Source organism: Equus caballus, chromosome 2 (genome assembly GCF_041296265.1).
Source record: "Equus caballus isolate H_3958 breed thoroughbred chromosome 2, TB-T2T, whole genome shotgun sequence".
Classification (NCBI taxonomy): Eukaryota; Metazoa; Chordata; class Mammalia; order Perissodactyla; family Equidae; genus Equus; species Equus caballus.
The window spans coordinates 90,511,866-90,528,984 of record NC_091685.1 but is presented as its reverse complement, the minus strand read 5'-3'; the positions used below and the strand labels follow the sequence as shown (position 1 = coordinate 90,528,984).

Below are 17,119 nucleotides of genomic sequence, written 5' to 3'. Positions count from 1 at the left end.
CGGAATGAACTATATCCAGGAAATCTCTTCTTTACATGTTCAATAAAGGGATCATTTATCGCAACCATGTAATAAAAAACAGTACTGAAGCAAAGTCCAATGCAAGTATTTATTGCATAACTTAGAGCCACCCGTTCTAGTCATATCTAAACCTCTTCCTTGTTTTTTCTGAATATATACAGTATGTTATCTGCAAGGAAAGCCAACAGATATTTCACAGTAAGTAAAGTATGTCTTCTTGCAGATCTTATAAGTTATAAATAAACCAATTCAAAACTGCAATGACATATTTCACTTCTAATATGAGTAAGAAAACAAGACTGTCCACTTAGTAAATTTAGATGTGCTGAGTCTTTAAAAGCCCTCAACAGTTAAGGAAATGATTTATTTGTATTGAAAACCACAACTTCCATACAATTAACCTGGCTAGAAAAGGACGAACAGGATGGGGAGTTTGTGGGTCACAGGTTTGGGGTTCAATTTCATTTTTCAGAACCAATCATGAAGTGATTAATAAAGACAGCTAAGAAAAAAGACTAAGACCACAAAGAAACTAATTTAAAGCAATTTTAGTGAGCCACTATATAGCTAAAGAAAAAAAAAATCTAAAAGCAGCCGGCTAAAGTAAATATAGTAACAGGCAGTGGAAAACAAACTTTCTCTAAACACCTACAAACAGGCAGTGTAGACGGGGGAACACCTATATACGCTTCTTCAAAATCAACACAAATATTTTCTAAGACACTTTAAGGATGTTTTGTTTCTCTATTTCAAAAAAGAAGTAATAGTATACCAAGAAGCAAAGAGGGAAGCACTAAATGACCATCCTGAAAACAAAAATAAAACCGTAAACTGCATTTAAATTTATCAACTGTAAAGATAAGCTAACCTTCAACATTTTATAAAGCCATGATTTTCAAAAAAGGAGAAAAGGCCAACTTACCTTGATACGTTTTCTGGAATGTATTCTAGGACTGGATATCCATCACTTCTTCTAGAAGACAGGTCACCATGTGATTTCCATGACTCCACTAACGTATTGACAGGAGGAAAGGAACTCAGGTGTTGGAAAGATTGGTCTCTAGCCGATCGTGATAAAGATATTGTACCTTGAGCACCAATCCTGTAGTGAAAGGACTGTCCACCTGAATTCACACCAACAATGGCGGATGAAGGGATGCTGGCCTCTGGGTAATAGCTCCCGTCATCTGGTTCTTGTTTAATCCCTATTGGGAATCCGCTGCCTTCACAGTTACCATCAAAGCCGGGCACAGGTGGTCCTAAAATTCCTGATAGAGAATAATAGTCTTTATCATCCATAAAGGAAAAATATGAGCCATCCATAAACGGAAATGGGTTTATTGTTGGATTCCCTTTAAAAGAGGTACCGGAACACGAATGCTTGGTTGATTCTTGTTTTATTGGTACTGAGAATGGGGAATCAGAATTTATTTTGCTATTTCCTCCTAGACATGAGCTGCTGAAAGCTCCATCTGGCTCTGGTTTTATGTACTGGACAATGTTAAGCTGGCCAGTCCCAGCATTGGAGATGGCATTCTCTACTTCCTCAGTCTTAGGAAAGGGGACCTCTTGAGCACCTTTCTCCTGCGTGTCTGGACTAGGAACCACATCCCGGCCTGCACTGGATCCAGCAGGGGTGCCAGAAGCAGTGTAGCTGAAGGCATTGTTGATAGGGCTGCAGATAGATCCCACAGTACTAGCAGTTGGACTGGAAAGCGTGGATCTGTTATTTGTGTTGGAAGGGCTGGAAACAGAGCACCTTGAGTTGTTGATATTTGCAGGGCTAGACACAGAGGATCGCAGAGTGACATTATTCGGACTGGAGACTGGAGATTTTACACTGCAGTGACTTGGAGGGCTGGAAATTGGGGATTTCATGCTACTTAATGGACTTGAGAGAGGAGAGCCCACGTTGCTGGCGTGTGCTGGGCTGTGCGACCTGGAGCCTCGATTTTCAACGTTAGGGGAGCATGTCAAAGGAGTCCCCTGGGTGATAGGGCTGTGCACTGTGAAATTGCCAAAGCTGGCCGAGGTGGAGGACACAGAGCTCATGCCAGCAGGGCTGCAAACCGAAGACGTCATGTTCAGAGGGCTGCAAACAGACGGGCTCTTCTCATGACACATGATAGGGCTTTTAACAATGGTGCGCATGACCCCACCATTCACAGAGCTCCCAGAGTCAGACATAAATGATCTCAAGGGCCTGCTCACACCACCCAGAGTGGAAGGACGATGGCCGTTTTCTTTGTAAAATTTCACCAGCTGTTCAACATTTTGATAAATCTTCGCTGGACTCGGGCTTCCTTGTTGGTTCTGCTGATCATAGGCATAGTCAGCATCTCTTACGGAATCCATGTACAAACCCATGGACTCAGCTACAGTTGCTGAAAGTTCCTTAGATTCCAGCTCGGTTTTAATATCAGCCGTTAGAATCCCAGACCGATTATTGTCCTGCTGAAGGCAAGGGAGTAGTTCGTGTTTTTCTTTGCTGCTTCCTTGAGTACTGTTGTTTGGAATAGCACCGGAAACACAGCTTACGTTGACAATCTCCATGTAGTTATTCTCATCGGTCCTCTCTGTAGATCCCAGGGAAGACCGCTCCACAGCCTGAGAAACTTGACCCCACCGTCTTTCCATATCTAGACCTTCAGGGAGACTGTGGTAGCCTTTGGTCTCCATAGCTGGTAAATAAATTTATATTAAAGAATTGGATTAGAGTCATTTATAGCAAAATTACCCTAAAAGACATTGTAAAATTGCATTTACTAAGCTATAAATAATTATTCTACTTATTATAAGCAATACTTCTACTTATACTAAAATTGTTAGCTTTTTAGGTGCGGACATAACAGCATATGGACTATAACTTGTCCGGAAGCCAGAATATAAGAAGCAATCATATGAAACTATTTTGCATCTAAATAAAAGTAACATAGTTGCTATAATACAGCCTCAGGAATTTGCAAAGAATATTTACAAATGTTAACTTATTTATTATTCAAAGTAATCCCAGGGACTGATGAGTCAGGCAAGGAGGAAACTGAGGACTTAGTGAGGTGGGTGACTTGCCCAAGGTCAAAGTCAAGTTTAAAACTAAACTTCTAACTCCAAAGCCTTTAGAGTCTTTTGAGCATATGGAAGCTGCTTTTCATATCTAGTACACGGCTTTATTAAAAACAATAATGAAATGCAATTAATGTTATCATTTCCCAATATAAAGTTATCAAGTGAATTATCACAGGAAAAATAATTTAAGAATTATTTTTAAAACAATAAAATTTTCTTACAATGCATTAGTGATGAAGGTGATTTAATGTCAATTCTGAAAAGTAAAGATTCATATATTCTGATTAACTAAGATGGTTCATAGAAGCTATATGACAACTTGGGAACGTCAGGACCGTCTTCTCTGTATTTCAATATTGGCAAAGTCTCTGACATGCACCCTGACCTAGTGGTACTTCTGCTAAAAGGACTCCCAACAGACAGACAGTTTCCTTCTCAACAGTAAATGGAGGAAGTTCGAGATAGGTCCTGATAATGTAGGCGTTCATTCATTCAACAAATATTTACCAAGTGCGTGTTACATCCCGGGCCCACAACCAGTCATTGAATCTGTAGTGATAAACAAAACAGGCACAGTCTCCATCTTCAGGGACCTCACAGGATTGTTTTAGATATACAATAATATCCACTGGCTCTCTATATAAATTTATTTCAGAGACAGACTATAATAGGCTATATTTATATAATTACTATTCATTACATAATTCACTGCAATATTACAAGCCTTTCACATATATTAACTTATTTACCTTTATAAACAACCCTATGAGATTAGTAAAAGTATTATCCAAATGATACAAAAGGGAAAACTGAGGCACAGGTCACACGGCTAAGTGACAGCTAGAATTTGATCCCAGGTCTCTCCCTACATCACAGTATCTCGACCTTGGCACTGCTGACATTTTGAACCTAATAATCCTTTGTTGTGGAGGTCTGTCCAATGCATTGGAAGATGCTGAGTAACATCATCTCCGACCCCTCCCCACTAGATGCCAGCAGCACTCCCCGTCTCCAGCTGTAACAACCAAAAATGTCTCCAGACATTGCCAAATGCGCCTAGGGGCAAAATCACCCCCGGCTGAGAACCACGACTCTAAAGAAACGTATCTTTAAATTAACTCAGTCTTAATAAAATTTTATTTGTGCATTTTAATATATAAAACTCTTAAAATCTTTATGCACTCAAGTTTCAAATCCTTTCAGATGTGTAAACAATCTATGACCCAAATACAGGTCCTCATCTAAAAGATGCAGTTCCCTCAATTCTGTACACAAATATTACTTTAGGATTCTCATCCTCTTCCCTCTTTGCCACTCACTACTTCCATCCTTCCTACCTTCCCCTCATTAAAAAAAAGAGACTAGGAAGTCTTTTTGCTACAGAACTTGCATTAACACAGAAAAATAATATGACTCTACCAAAGAAACTGGCATTAGATATCCCAAGGCTCTATAATGAAATTTAATGCCTAAACTATCCTACTATTGTAATTATGTCTTACTTTTCTGTGTCTTCCACTAGATTTTAAGTTCTCAGAAGGCAGAAACTTTCAGTTTCACCACTGCATTCCAAGCAGATAGCACAATGCAAGTCAAAAATTTTAAACTATTATAATATAATCAATACCCAATGATTTGTGAACATTAAAATCTACCAATTATGTGGCACACTTTTACTCAAAGAACATTATTCTATACATTCCTAATCTCAAATCAATCACAAAACAGAGGAAAATAAGTCAAATTACAAAATTTGAGAAAGTTATCTGGTAATTTTTTGGTAAGCCGAAGATTTAGTGTGGAGGAAAGCCAAGTAAAACTTGAAAAAAAAAAAAAAATAGTGAAATGGGAGCTAAATAGCTAACACTCACCTTTTCTACTTTACTGGAAAACCATTTAATCACAGCCACATGATGAAAAATACCAATAAATATTCTGTGCTGCATCTACTTCTACCTAAGAATATTCTGTCCTCCCCATACCGAACGTAAACGACGGATGTCTATCTAAGGTATAGATGCTTCAGGTCCAAATTCATTAAATACCACAAGAGACATGTCAAAACTGAACATCCCCTGTGCATTCTTCCCCCTCCGACTCCGTCTCTAAACCCACATTCCCTGTCTTGGTGAACTGTGCCACCCTCCACCCAAAAGCCTGGAAGTCACCCATGCTTCCACACCCTTACCAAAGGTCTCCAGAGGCTCCCTCTCCCACTCCTACGGCCCCATGCCCTCCCGCCGGTCCTAGGCAATAGGCCTGTCCACCCTGAGTCCGAAGGAGGATCCCCATCCAGACCCCTCTTCAAAAATCCATCCTCCAAATTGTCTCTTGAAAAGCATGATCACTTACGGCTTTTTTTAAGTTTCTCCGTGGAAATCTGCACGCTAAAACTTTCACAGTATAGAAACCTGTTTTCCTTTTTAATCCTCTTAATCCATTGCAGGCTTTTTTTCACAGAACATCTACTAATATTCTGAGGGACACTTTTCATCACTCTGCCCTAAGGCAGGAGTCATATCTCAGATTTGTGAGGCTATATGAACATGTGAAGAGAAACTATATGGGAGATGGCGGGCAAGAACAATCTTAAAGCACTCTACAAGGAAGAACCTTATCAGCTAAGTCATGCAGCTGATCACAACTTTCCAAGCCCTGTTTGGCCAGCCTTGAACTCTCCTAACAATAACACAAAACAGCTTGCATGTCACCACGTTATTGACAGGGCTATCATTAAAGAATGTGTAAAAGGCTTTGCTGAAATCTAAATTAGCTTTGTCTATGATACTCTCATCTACCAACCTAATGCACCTTTCAACAAAGAAAACAGAGTAAAGGTTGGCAACAGTCAAACACAAAAGATGGAAGACAGATATCTAGCATCTACATGGCTTCCCCTGTAAACATTTTTAAAGATCAGATTTTTTAAAAATAGGATTATTAAAATATTTTATGTTGAATTCCTATTATTTTAATTGGTCTTCTCTGTAAAAAAAAATGGATCAGGTTAGGAATTTATTTCCTATGTTGTCCAGGAAAACCAGGTTGTCTTTTTGAAATTGGCATAATGATCATGGATTGAGCAGAATTTCAGTCAACCTGAACTTACTAGTAAATACTGAAATTATTACCTGATGAATATGATCCTAATAGAATTTAACATCCAGAAGGTTAAGGGGAAGTTTTTGTTACTAAAGCATAAGATGAAGCAGATACAAATCTAGCTTATATAAAATCAGACTTGTCTCCCTTACAATGGGAACTATAACTGAGACTCTCATGGGACAAAGACAAAAGCCATTATGACCCTTTAATTTTCATGCAAATGGCTCCCCCTCAAAACATAAAGGAAATTTCACACAAGGAAAGTGAGAAAAACCACTGACAGAAGTTCTACTTTAAGCCATATATATGCTCTTCAACATTACTTTTGCAAAGGAAAAACCTGACTTTAAAATTTTATGTTTTACAGTCTGTGTTAAATTGCCCTTTTCCATAAGGAAGTAACTTTTTCAGGAATATTAACAAAGATTCCTGCGAATTTATATTTTATCTGAAAACACTTTCACTTTTAATACCCTCAAAACATAGTCCCATTTTAAACACACGATTTTCTATAGTTATTTCACTATAATATGGTACCTTAAAGACAGATCTTAAGAATTTCACAGTTTTCATTGGTTACGTAGCTGTAAGAGTTCATTGTGTGGAACTATTTTTCTGTCATCTCTACTACAAAACTATTATTATGTTCCCCTCTTTTATAGATGAGGGAAATGATAGAAACCTGCCCAAGGTCACCTAAGAGAGTGGGAGAACCAGTTAGCATTGAGCACACCTGATTTCTATTCACTCACCTAATTCACTGAGCCACCTGATCTTTCCAAAATCCCCAAACAAATTTCTCCCTTAAAGGAAAAAGCTCCCCTTTAGAGTATTTTTTTAAAAGACTTCTCTCCTCAAGCATTTCCATGATAGCATGCCATGAAGTCAAACGTAAAATTAAAACTCCACTGCACAACTTCACAGATGGAGAACACAGTTATCATTACTATTTTAATATCATCAATAACAGCACCTAGCGAACTAGCAATACAAAGGTTAAAGAGTAATTTAGTGTATTTGAAATTCAGGTTTCAAAAACGTGTCTGCTATGTAAGTTCTCCTAACTTCTATGTTATAATAAATAGTTAAAGCTGTATAATAAATAGTTAAAACCATTATAATTTAAACCTGGTCTTTTAAAATTCAGTAGGAAAAGCCATGCACCTGAATTTAGTAGTAGGGTACGGATGCCACCAAAAGAAGCTTCATCCCTTCTCTCCTGCCTCTAGAATTCCAGTTGATGCCACAGAAAGCATAGCCTCTCTCAAGAGTTTCGTGAATATTAGGGAAGGGGAAATGCACGAATTTCCAGAGCCCCTTTCACACAGAATCTATCAGGATCCTGTCAGGATCTCTCTCCTTCAACTGCCCTTATCCCGCTACACCTCCAGCTGAGATTTGGGTGCTTCCGCAATTGCTAGAGGAAAGAAATATTATTCAAACGTCCTTTCAAATTGTATAAGGAAAACGATCCGAAATTCATCTTTGGGGAAAGGGAAGAGCGGCAGACCTCCCACTGCCAAAGGCGGCTGAAAGCTGCTCGTTAGAGGGCATTTATCCAAAGTGGCCAAACTTTCCCAAAATAGTCCTCTGGCGGCCAAAGGGGGGGGGAAAGTGGAAAACCAAAACAAAACAACAAGCGCACGGCACTGTACTGACTGTGCCTCCGGATTACGCAGCCACTTCTCCCTGCAAAGTGCACGCTCCCGCGCCGCAGCCGCACGCCGAGCCCGGCAAGCGGCGCCCCGCCGCGCACCCTTACACACCTGCCTCGACCGGGGTCCGTCTCTCGGCGTCTACCTGTTGCAGCGCTCGCCAACGCCACGACACCCCTGCTGCCGAGCCCCCCTAAATCCAACCACATCCAGGCCAGTGAGTGCCACTCTCCCTGCAGCAGGAGAGCCCGAGGCAGCAACGCTCTTGCACCCAGGTGACTGCACGGGTTTCCTCCGAGCAGCCAGAAGTTGGCTTGCGTCTCCCCGGTCCAATGACACCCCGGGCGCGGAGAAGCGGAGAGAAGGGGGCAGGGGCAGGGCCAGGGCGGGCGAAGTAGGGAGGGAGAGAAGGCGGGCGAAAGCCCGGAGGGGGAGTGGGCCAGCTCGAGGGCCGGCCCTTTTAAAAGCGGGTCACATGTCCAGATAAAGTTCAGGTTGCTATCCCGCCCCCCTGAGCCCTTCCCATTGGCCCGGAGGGAAGCAAGGCTCCACGCTGCACGGGCCAGGCGGGCTTCTCATTGGACAGACATGGCTGCCAGTCACCAGGAGGGCGACATGACTGATACAAAGTTGCTGCGACACAGCCTGGACTCGGCAGCTCCCTTAAAGCCGCAGGAGCGGCGGGCGCTTGGGGTGCCGGGCAGCGGCTACGACATTAGGCACTAGGCACCCTCCACTCGCTGCCCCCCGCCCCTCTCGCTCGACTGTCCCAAACTTGCTCATGCCCACCTGGCTCTTCTCTTGGCGGACCCCAGGATATCTGGACAGACGTGAAAAGTGTGGTGACGCGGAAGAAGTCGGTTTTTCCGAGAGCCAGTCAAGGTGGTGTCCCCTCACGCTCTCCACCTGCAGCGCCAGGTGAGGGGCAGCCCTAGCCCAGGCGCCGCCCACAGCGTCCGCGCGCACGGGAGGACTCCCGGTGGGCTTCACCGACCCCCGAGGTCCTCTCCCCGCCCCTTGCCTCTGTCTGCCGAGTTACCTCTCAGCGGAGCAGCCGCAGCGTCCGCTGCCAGCGAGCCAGGGGATCACGTTCCCACTCGATTTAAATTTCCGTGTTTTGACCGTGCAGGAAAATTGGGTGATTTCAGTGCAGCCAAAGCCCTATAAATATAGCCGCTCTCACACTCCCCCAGCCGCCCCCAAAAAGTGTCAGGGTCAAGAGCCGCTGCTCTCCTTCCTTATAATTTTGTTGCTGTATTTACTACTTTAGTATTGGATTTTTCCACTAGCTCAATTTGAAAGAAAGCTTATCGAGGATATTCACTTCTTTATAATGGGTGGGAGGGGGTGCACATAATTGGGAGAAACATACAGGAGAGGGGAAGGAAACAAACGGTTTTCTAAGGATCGAGTGTCTGCAAGAAAAAATTTCGGTTTCCCTCCAACCGCCCCCACCTCGACTCTCCTCCCGCCCACCCAAACGCTGTAGTTACTAAGCAAAAGGATGAGCTTCTTAACTTTGATTTCTAAAGACTTTGAGGCTCCGCGTCTGAGGCTTCGTTTTAGGCTGCCGGCTGGCCCGGAGTCAGCACCAGTGACGTACACACCTAAATCTGGTCCTCCGGCCCTCGGCGACCCGTAGCCCGGCGGCGGCAGCTGTGTAGCTTCCCGCCTCACCCTTGCCCCGCACCCGCCAAAGTCGGTGGGGGGCGGGGGGAGAGTTCACCCTATGCCCAAAGGCCCCTCCTCTCCTTACAGTTAATTAAGCTTCAGGATTCCAGACCCCGAACGCAGGAAGACTCGAACTCTGCCGCTCCAGGTAGGGAACTCCCTGGCGGCGGGGGCGACAGCGGCGGCGCGGGAGAGCTGGTCCCGACCCCCGATTCCGATGCTCAGCAGTCCCCTGCGCGGAGCGGCCCCCGGCGCCCCCGCAGCCGGGAGTCCCCGCCAAGTGTCCCAACTTTCCCGCGGGGCCCGCCGTCACGCGCACTCTCCGGGCCAGGCGAGCAGTCGGGCAGCGATCGCACCCAGGCGGAGCACGGGCTGCAGGCAGGAGAGAAGGGAGTCCCGGACCTAGCAACCCGGCGGGCGAGGAGGAGGCGGCAGAGTCTGCCCTGCCGAATTGTTCATTATTAAAGGAATGGACGTGTCTCTTTTACTAAGTTTTTACCTCCTTTACGGAGGGCTGGTCTTGCCCTGGATCTCAGCTTCTTGCAAAATCTAGGTTAGACCAGTGCAGGGACAGCTGCCGCGATCGCTCGCCCGCCGCCCAGCACCCCTGCCTTGAGGCGGCCCGGCGGGCACCTCGTCTCCTGCCCGCAGCCCACCTCAGTTCGTCAACCTGCGCCCTCTTCGCGGACCCTGCCTTCCCCAGAGCCGCCCCTGCGCTCCCCCGGCCCCCTCCCGCTGCCGTCAGCGCAAAGTGACTGTCGCTGCACTCACCTTTTCTAGGACATGGTGGGGAGGCTGGGGCGCGGGGCGGGGGGTGGGTGGGGGCAGCGAGACTCTTGCCACCGCCGCCGCTGCCGCCACCAGCAAGTCCGATATTAGCCGTTCGGCGGTAAGGATGGAGAGGGTAAGAATCCCGGCAGTCGCCCTGCTGACGGTGGGTAGAGCAATAGAGCAGTAGTGTTGTTACCCCGCAGGAGGAGGCGAGGCGGTGGCGCCGCCAAATCGCGCAGAGGGGGACGCGGGCGCCCGCCTGCCCCCAGCAGCAGTGGCCGGGCCTCCAGCGGGCCCCTCTCCCTAAGCTACTGTCTCCCGGGCGTTGGCGGCAGCGGCCCTGGGAGCCGGGAAGTCCGACAGGATGATCCCGCGCCGGCCGCCCCGCAGCGCGGCTCTCCGAGCCCCCTCCCCGAGCCTGGGGTGGCCGGTGACAGCTCGGGCGGCGGAGCGTGTGTGTGTGTGTGTGTGTGTGTGTGTGTGAGAGAGAGAGAGAGAGAGAGAGAGAGAGAGAGAGAGAGAGACGGGGGGTGGCCGCAGGGGGAGCCCGCGGCGCCGCGGCCCCCTCCCCGGGTCACACCCTCACCAGCAGGAGGAGGCAGCAAAGCGTCCAGCCACCGGCTAGTGGGAATCGGGGCTGGGGGCGCCAGCGGCCGCCCTCCCACCCTGGTCACTGGCAGGGAGGAGGCCGAGGGAATACAGAACCCCAGTGCACGTAACCCCCCACCCCTCCCCACGGGCCCCCAAAGTCCCCTGACCTCGCTCCCGGCCTCAGGTGCGGTTCCCACCCGCGGGGGGAGGCGCGGGGTGAGGACCACGCGCGGGGGGCGGGAGGGAAAAGTTTCTTTTCCTGTTCCCTCGGTGCCCACCCCTGGAGGCTGCTCCTCTCTCCCTCTTTGGGGCTCGCCGCGCCTCTGCCCCACCCCCACCGTGGGGGGGCGCCCAGGAAGGCCCGAGTGTCTGCGCGCGGGGGCGCTTGGGGAGAGCAGGGAGGAGCGGCGGCCGCCCGGGTCCCCCGGCTCTGACAGCGGCTCAGACGCCTTCAACGGCGGCTGGAGGAGCTAGCCGAGGAAGGGGCCGAGCGCCAGACCCGCGCCCCCTCCGCTTGCAGAGCGGCGCGCGCCCCCGCGCCGCCTGGCGCGCCCCCGAGCCCTCGCGCCCGCCGGGGCAGACACCTACGCAGACGCGAAAGTGAAAGGGGGGCGGCCCAGCCCGGTGCGCTGCCGGCAGCGCACTGTGAGGGGCGGAGGAGGGAGCTGCGACCCGCGATCCCGGGATTCTCCCGCTGCCCTGCAGAGCCGCTGGCCGCCTCCTGGCTTGGGAGCCATCCCAAAGTCCCACATTCCCCACCCTGGGCCACACAGATCACCCCCATCAGGGGATATGTTTGAGTGTGGGTGCGTGTTCACGCGCCCTCATGTGTGTGAGAGACACGCTTCAGCCCCAGACTCTTGTACCGCACATTTACACTTAGCCTTGGTGGAAGATTTTGGGTGGAGGGATGCATTGTGAATGTTATTACCACTTGCAGGCTCCCCTGCTTGTATGACTCAGTTAAACCCCACGAATTGACCCCACACACCCCTTTTCCCCGGCTTACCACTCCTTTTTCTACAGGCTCTATTGACTCCCTCCTCTCCCTTTTTTTGGGTTCTTTCCCATTTTCTTCCTAAATAGCTGTGAAAGTTGTTAATCCCTTCCCACACAAAACCGTGTTAAACATGGAGCTGCCCTGTTAAAACAATCACTACTTCTCTTCAACCACATTCACACTGTCCGAATACCCAGCTTCCCATTGCGTCCATCACCCACACAGTGTTGGCACTACCCGGTTCTTAAATGGCTCAAGGTGGCATTTGGCCTCAAGCAAAACAACCTTTTGATTCTGTTTCCTTATTTGTAGGGAATGTGAAGTTCTTAAGTAATTACGTTTTAGGTGAAATTAAGAAATTAATAAATAATGTACTTTTTTAGAAATTAACATGATATGTATTCAATGAAGTTTAAAAAGAACTGCCATTTAGACGTACTGACTGCAAAAACTGAATTTTGAAATGCATCAAAAGTAAGGCGGACAGACATCGATGGACTGATAAAATGGACAGAAGGGTGGATAGATATGTGATAAAGCATGCACATAGTATGGTATTAATGGTAGAATACAGGTGTTCATTGTAAAATTCCTTAAACTTTTTCTAGTATGTTTGAAATTTTTCATAATGAAATGTTAGAGGAAAAGAACTGTCATTTAAGGTAACCTATATAATGTAAATTCTGCTTACAAAATTGATAAATTAGGCATTGATTACTCTGTCCCCCTTTTACAAAATGATTTATCTTAAACATTTTTTACCTAAGTACTCCGTCACTATTTAAATTAATTTTTATTACAGACTACTTGGCAGGGGTCAGACTACAGTGGCAAGTGGAGTTGTTATAACTGCCACCTTTTAGAAATTTAGAAGATTTCTTCCTGTGTTTTTTCTTGTCCATTCTCAATTTTTGATCTTCCCAGCCTTTAAAACAATTTGGTGTTATAAACTAAGACTGAGTTTTTAAGCATATATAAATATTGTTTTGAAACTTTTTCACACCGAAATAGCCTGGGAGTGGTCCATATGAACATATAAAGCAGTGTCTCTTATCCCTCGGCAGAGATGTTAGGGGATCTTGCAGTTACTAATAGGCAAATCTTTATTTGTTTTTAGGTATCTGAGTATTTAGATATTTGCCCAAACATTTGAGCAATTAAGTTTCCTTCTTTATTTTCTTTTGCTGGCTGTAAGACAAGAGGTTGTTCTGTGCCACTCTGGAAGGAGAACAGCTCCAGGATAAGATCTGTGGCTCTCTCATTGGATGAGAAAGTGGCACTGGTTTTGCTTGGAATCACCCCACAAGCGATGCCTCCGAGAGACTCCATCAAAGATGGAGATGCAGGGTTTTCTGGTTGTTCAGAATACTCTTCATTCTAATGCCCATTAATAAAGAGCCCTATCAACTTAAAAAAATGTATGCTTGGAAATGTCATTACTTGGTTGTTTTTTAGGCTGTCTCTTAACAAGTTTGCTCTTTTCATCCTTTTAGATATATTTTTTCTTTGCAAAAGGATGAAAATGTGTTTTTAAGAAAAATAAAAATTAAGAAAGGAAAAGCACAGAAAAGGATCTTAATTTCATCTCCAAATAGTTGGAGACTATTTACAGCTGCCAAATAGTCTTAAATCTTGAAGCAGCATCAGCTTATCTCCTTTTTGACAATTGTTCACCCTCCATTCACAGTCGCTGTACCTCAGGACACCTCCCTCCCTCATCCCATTAGTGTCAAACTCCCTGAGGTTTGCCAGTATAAAGTGCACGACTCAGCATTTGCAATTTACATGTATGACATCACATCCTCTATTATATAACTTCAGATACAAAGCCTAATATCATCTAAGTTTGTGTTGGAAAAAATCCTCCCTTGCTCTTTATTTCAGCTTTAGCAGAGCCACCCCTTAGTTCCCTGATCCTAATCCCATTTCTTCAAACAGCTGGCACTGGGGGGAGGAAAAAAAAAGGCATGGCGTTGTTTAAGCTGTGAAATCATAAGCTCCCCCTCCAAACTGAGTATATTTTGAAATATATTAAATACCTCTCCTTTTTACTGACAAGAAAGTAAAGACCATTAGGTATTATATAATTTAATTGTATTCAATAATTTTTAAAAGTTAAAGGCTAAGCATTTGGTCATAGTTAACTTCATTAATAAGCCTAGCCATTCTGGCTTTTTTTTTTCTTTCTAAAAAGCTAAGCTTTTTTTTTTTTTTCCTGTCTCTTACCAGCTGTTGGAAAGAGTTGAGAAAGACAGAGAGAGTCAAAGAGAGGAAGGAGGAGAGTGTTGGAGAGAGAAGATGAATAGGGGAATAATATAAGATAGAACTTCTTCTTTGTTTATTGCAAAACACACATGTTCCAGTTTATAAACATTGCAAGCAAATAAGAAATTGTGGACCAGAAGATAAATACAAAACATATCAGGGTTTTTGTTACTATCCAAAGTCGACCAAACTCTGTTTTCTAGACTACTTGGAATATTTTTATTAGCTTTGGTTATTCATTAATTTCTGTATTTGTTTACCTAACTATTTATTCATCTGTCAACCTTAATTTCATTTGTAGTCATTTTAAATAGAAAATACACAAACCTAATACATTTCTATGGCCAGATTTTGAGATGACAGAGCACCAAACAGCACATGCATCACAATTAGTATGCCATATTATTAGAAGCAAATCAGATTTCACTGTGCCTACAGTGATGTTCTAAATTTAGAAATAATGTACAGTAGTTGAAAACGGGGGGAGGAACTTAGAGCAGTATATTTTAATAAAAATGTATTTTCAATTTGCTCTCTTTTTCTCTCGTCTTTTTCTTGGTTTAGTACAGGAAATTCATCACCTTTAAATAACTGTGCTAATCTTACATAAATAACTGCATGGTTTGTGTGCTTATTAGGCTTATGCATCGAGGCTGCTTCTCTGATATTAAGTGCAATAACAACCATAGAAAAGTGAAACAATCCAGTGGGTCAGGTGTGGGAAACATAAGAGTCTCTGTTGAACTTGATGAAGAGCTCATTTAGAATTCCTCGTTAGGACTTCACAGGAGCAGTTAGCTTTGCAGTAGTTGGCGCTATATTTTTAGCAGCATTTTAACAGCTGTCAGTAACAACTAAGACAACATTTTGATCAACATTATTTTTTTACTCTAACAAAGATGATTGCAGAGAAACAAAATGCTTCAGGATTTAAATGTTTAGTTATGAAAACAACAATGAAAAAAGATATTTTCTTGTGATAGAAAATGTTAATAATGCATCGAGGGCGGGCCATAAGGTATCCATACAAAGCGAGGCCAAGTGGATTTTTAAATTTTAATTTTCTGATGCCTGTGTACACATAATAAAGACGATGTTATTCTTAAAAGGTGTGTTCAATGTCAGAAATAGAAACGTCAGAATGAGAGAATGTGCAGTGTATCTTGTCATATATTTGCAAGTAGGTCAAGAATAGCCATGTGGGCATCCGAAATGAATAAAATCTTTTCCCTAACATTAGAATTTATAAAGGGAGGTTATCACATGTCAGATATATGACACTGGAAATAGCAGACAGAAAAATGTAAGAAGCTTCATGACAGATGTCATCTTTATTCCTAAAGATAGAGGTAAATTTGCTGCGGGTAATGCATTACAAGGCAAACTAAAACTAAGTCTCTGCAAGTGTCATATTTCCCTTTCACCTGTAGTCTCCTCCAATTGAGTGATTTTGTTCTACGGGAAGTAGGGGTAATGGTATACTCTTAAAGCAGCCTACTGAATCATCCCATTCAGAGGTCATCTGCTCATTTCGAGGACCTAATCCAAGTTTTGAGTTTGTCCCAAATAAAGCAGCTGAGTATTTCCCACTTCATCTAGCTGGCACGGTGGGGAATTAATGCACTCTTATATTAAATGATGTTTTTGATTACATTGCATTTGTTTTTTTCTAATCCTTTTGGGGGCACAGGTCTATTAGCTCTTTCCACATGAAGCAATGTTAATTGCTTGGTAGGACTTTTTCAACAGACATGCAATTTTAGTAAAAATTGAGGGTAGATATTCTTTCTTCTTTCCCAATACAAACCCCTGCCAGATGCAAATCTTTTGGTGTTGATAGTTTTTCACAGAGTGTTATATGGTTTTCTTAGTGCAGAAATTTTTGACATTAAATATCCATGTGTAAAAATGAAACGTGTATAAACACTTTCTATATGGAAGGTATATGCCACATCAATTATTAATATTTAAACTACAATCTATTTTGAAGTGCTTAGTGCTAATGATAGCTAGACTTTAATATTTTATCAAAAAAATTAGACATGTTTCCATTTAAACTAGTTCATTACTTAAAAAAAAAACTTTTTAATCACCTTCATCATGAATGTGGTGGAACCACGTCCTCTGAGTGGAAGCTGAATAGACTTGCAATGCTGCTGGATGATGACAGTAGAGATTGCTTACTTGTATAAAGGACTAAATAAGCCCCTAAAGTTCTGGGATTTTTCTAATACATTTATAAATGTAACTTTTATTTGGTTGATTTGATTTAATACAAAAGTACATATTTTTACAGTAATTATATATTTCAAAAAAGAAAAAAATTCCAAGAAAATTATTTTTATACTACATCATTTCAACATACACTATTACTCCATTCGTTCATAAATTATACTGCTTTTATTTCCAATTTGAGTACCATATGAACTGAAGTTTTGATGCAATTTGTTTTTAAATTACCTTTATTTAAAAAAAAAGTATTGTTATAAATCAATAAAAACTGCCAAGGAACCAAATGCAATATCATATACACATATATTTTTATCCACTATATGTTATTTCTGTGGCACTGTAAGATTGCAATACTAGAACACAACTACTGCTACATTTACAAACAAACTATGGATCCAATAGCTAAATCAAGACTATTAATAACAAGTACACTCACTGAGAAATTCAAGCAAACACTAACTTCTGCAGAGAATTCAAAAAGCCCAAGGTACAAGAAGGAGCCCCAAGGCTCAGTGTCCTTGAATGAAAAGTCTAAGCAGCAACTTTCAGCCTAGAGCTGTATTTCACTCCCGATTTTCACAGAATGAGCAAATCAAGCTAGACAATAGAGTCACCTTGCATGTTTGTTTGTTTGTTTGTTTGTTTTGGTGAGGAAGACTGGCCCTGAGCTAAAATCCATTGCCAATCTTCTTCTTTTTGCTTGAGGAAGATTGTCCCTGAGCTAACATCTGTAGCAATTTTC

The 17,119-nt window shown here is 43.8% G+C and overlaps 1 protein-coding gene across 7 annotated transcripts in view; it reads right to left on the bottom strand.

Moving 5' to 3' along the window:
* NR3C2 (nuclear receptor subfamily 3 group C member 2) overlaps nt 1–11,442 on the bottom strand; it is a 325,844-nt gene extending 314,402 nt beyond the window's left edge. The window contains exons 1-2 of one of the 7 annotated variants that reach the window (XM_023636455.2): nt 10,290–11,442; nt 944–2,702 (exon numbers count right to left, since the gene is read on the bottom strand). In XM_023636455.2, coding sequence (XP_023492223.1) covers nt 944–2,700 — 1,757 coding nt within the window. In that variant the 5' untranslated portion in view covers nt 2,701–2,702; nt 10,290–11,442. Of the gene's footprint in view, nt 1–943; nt 2,703–7,958; nt 8,348–8,636; nt 8,877–9,454; nt 9,544–10,289 lie in introns of those variants that run through there. The other 6 variants (XM_023636454.2, XM_070261544.1, XM_070261546.1 and 3 more) reach the window with 6 other exon arrangements.
* Between the last annotated feature and the right edge of the window lie 5,677 nt (nt 11,443–17,119).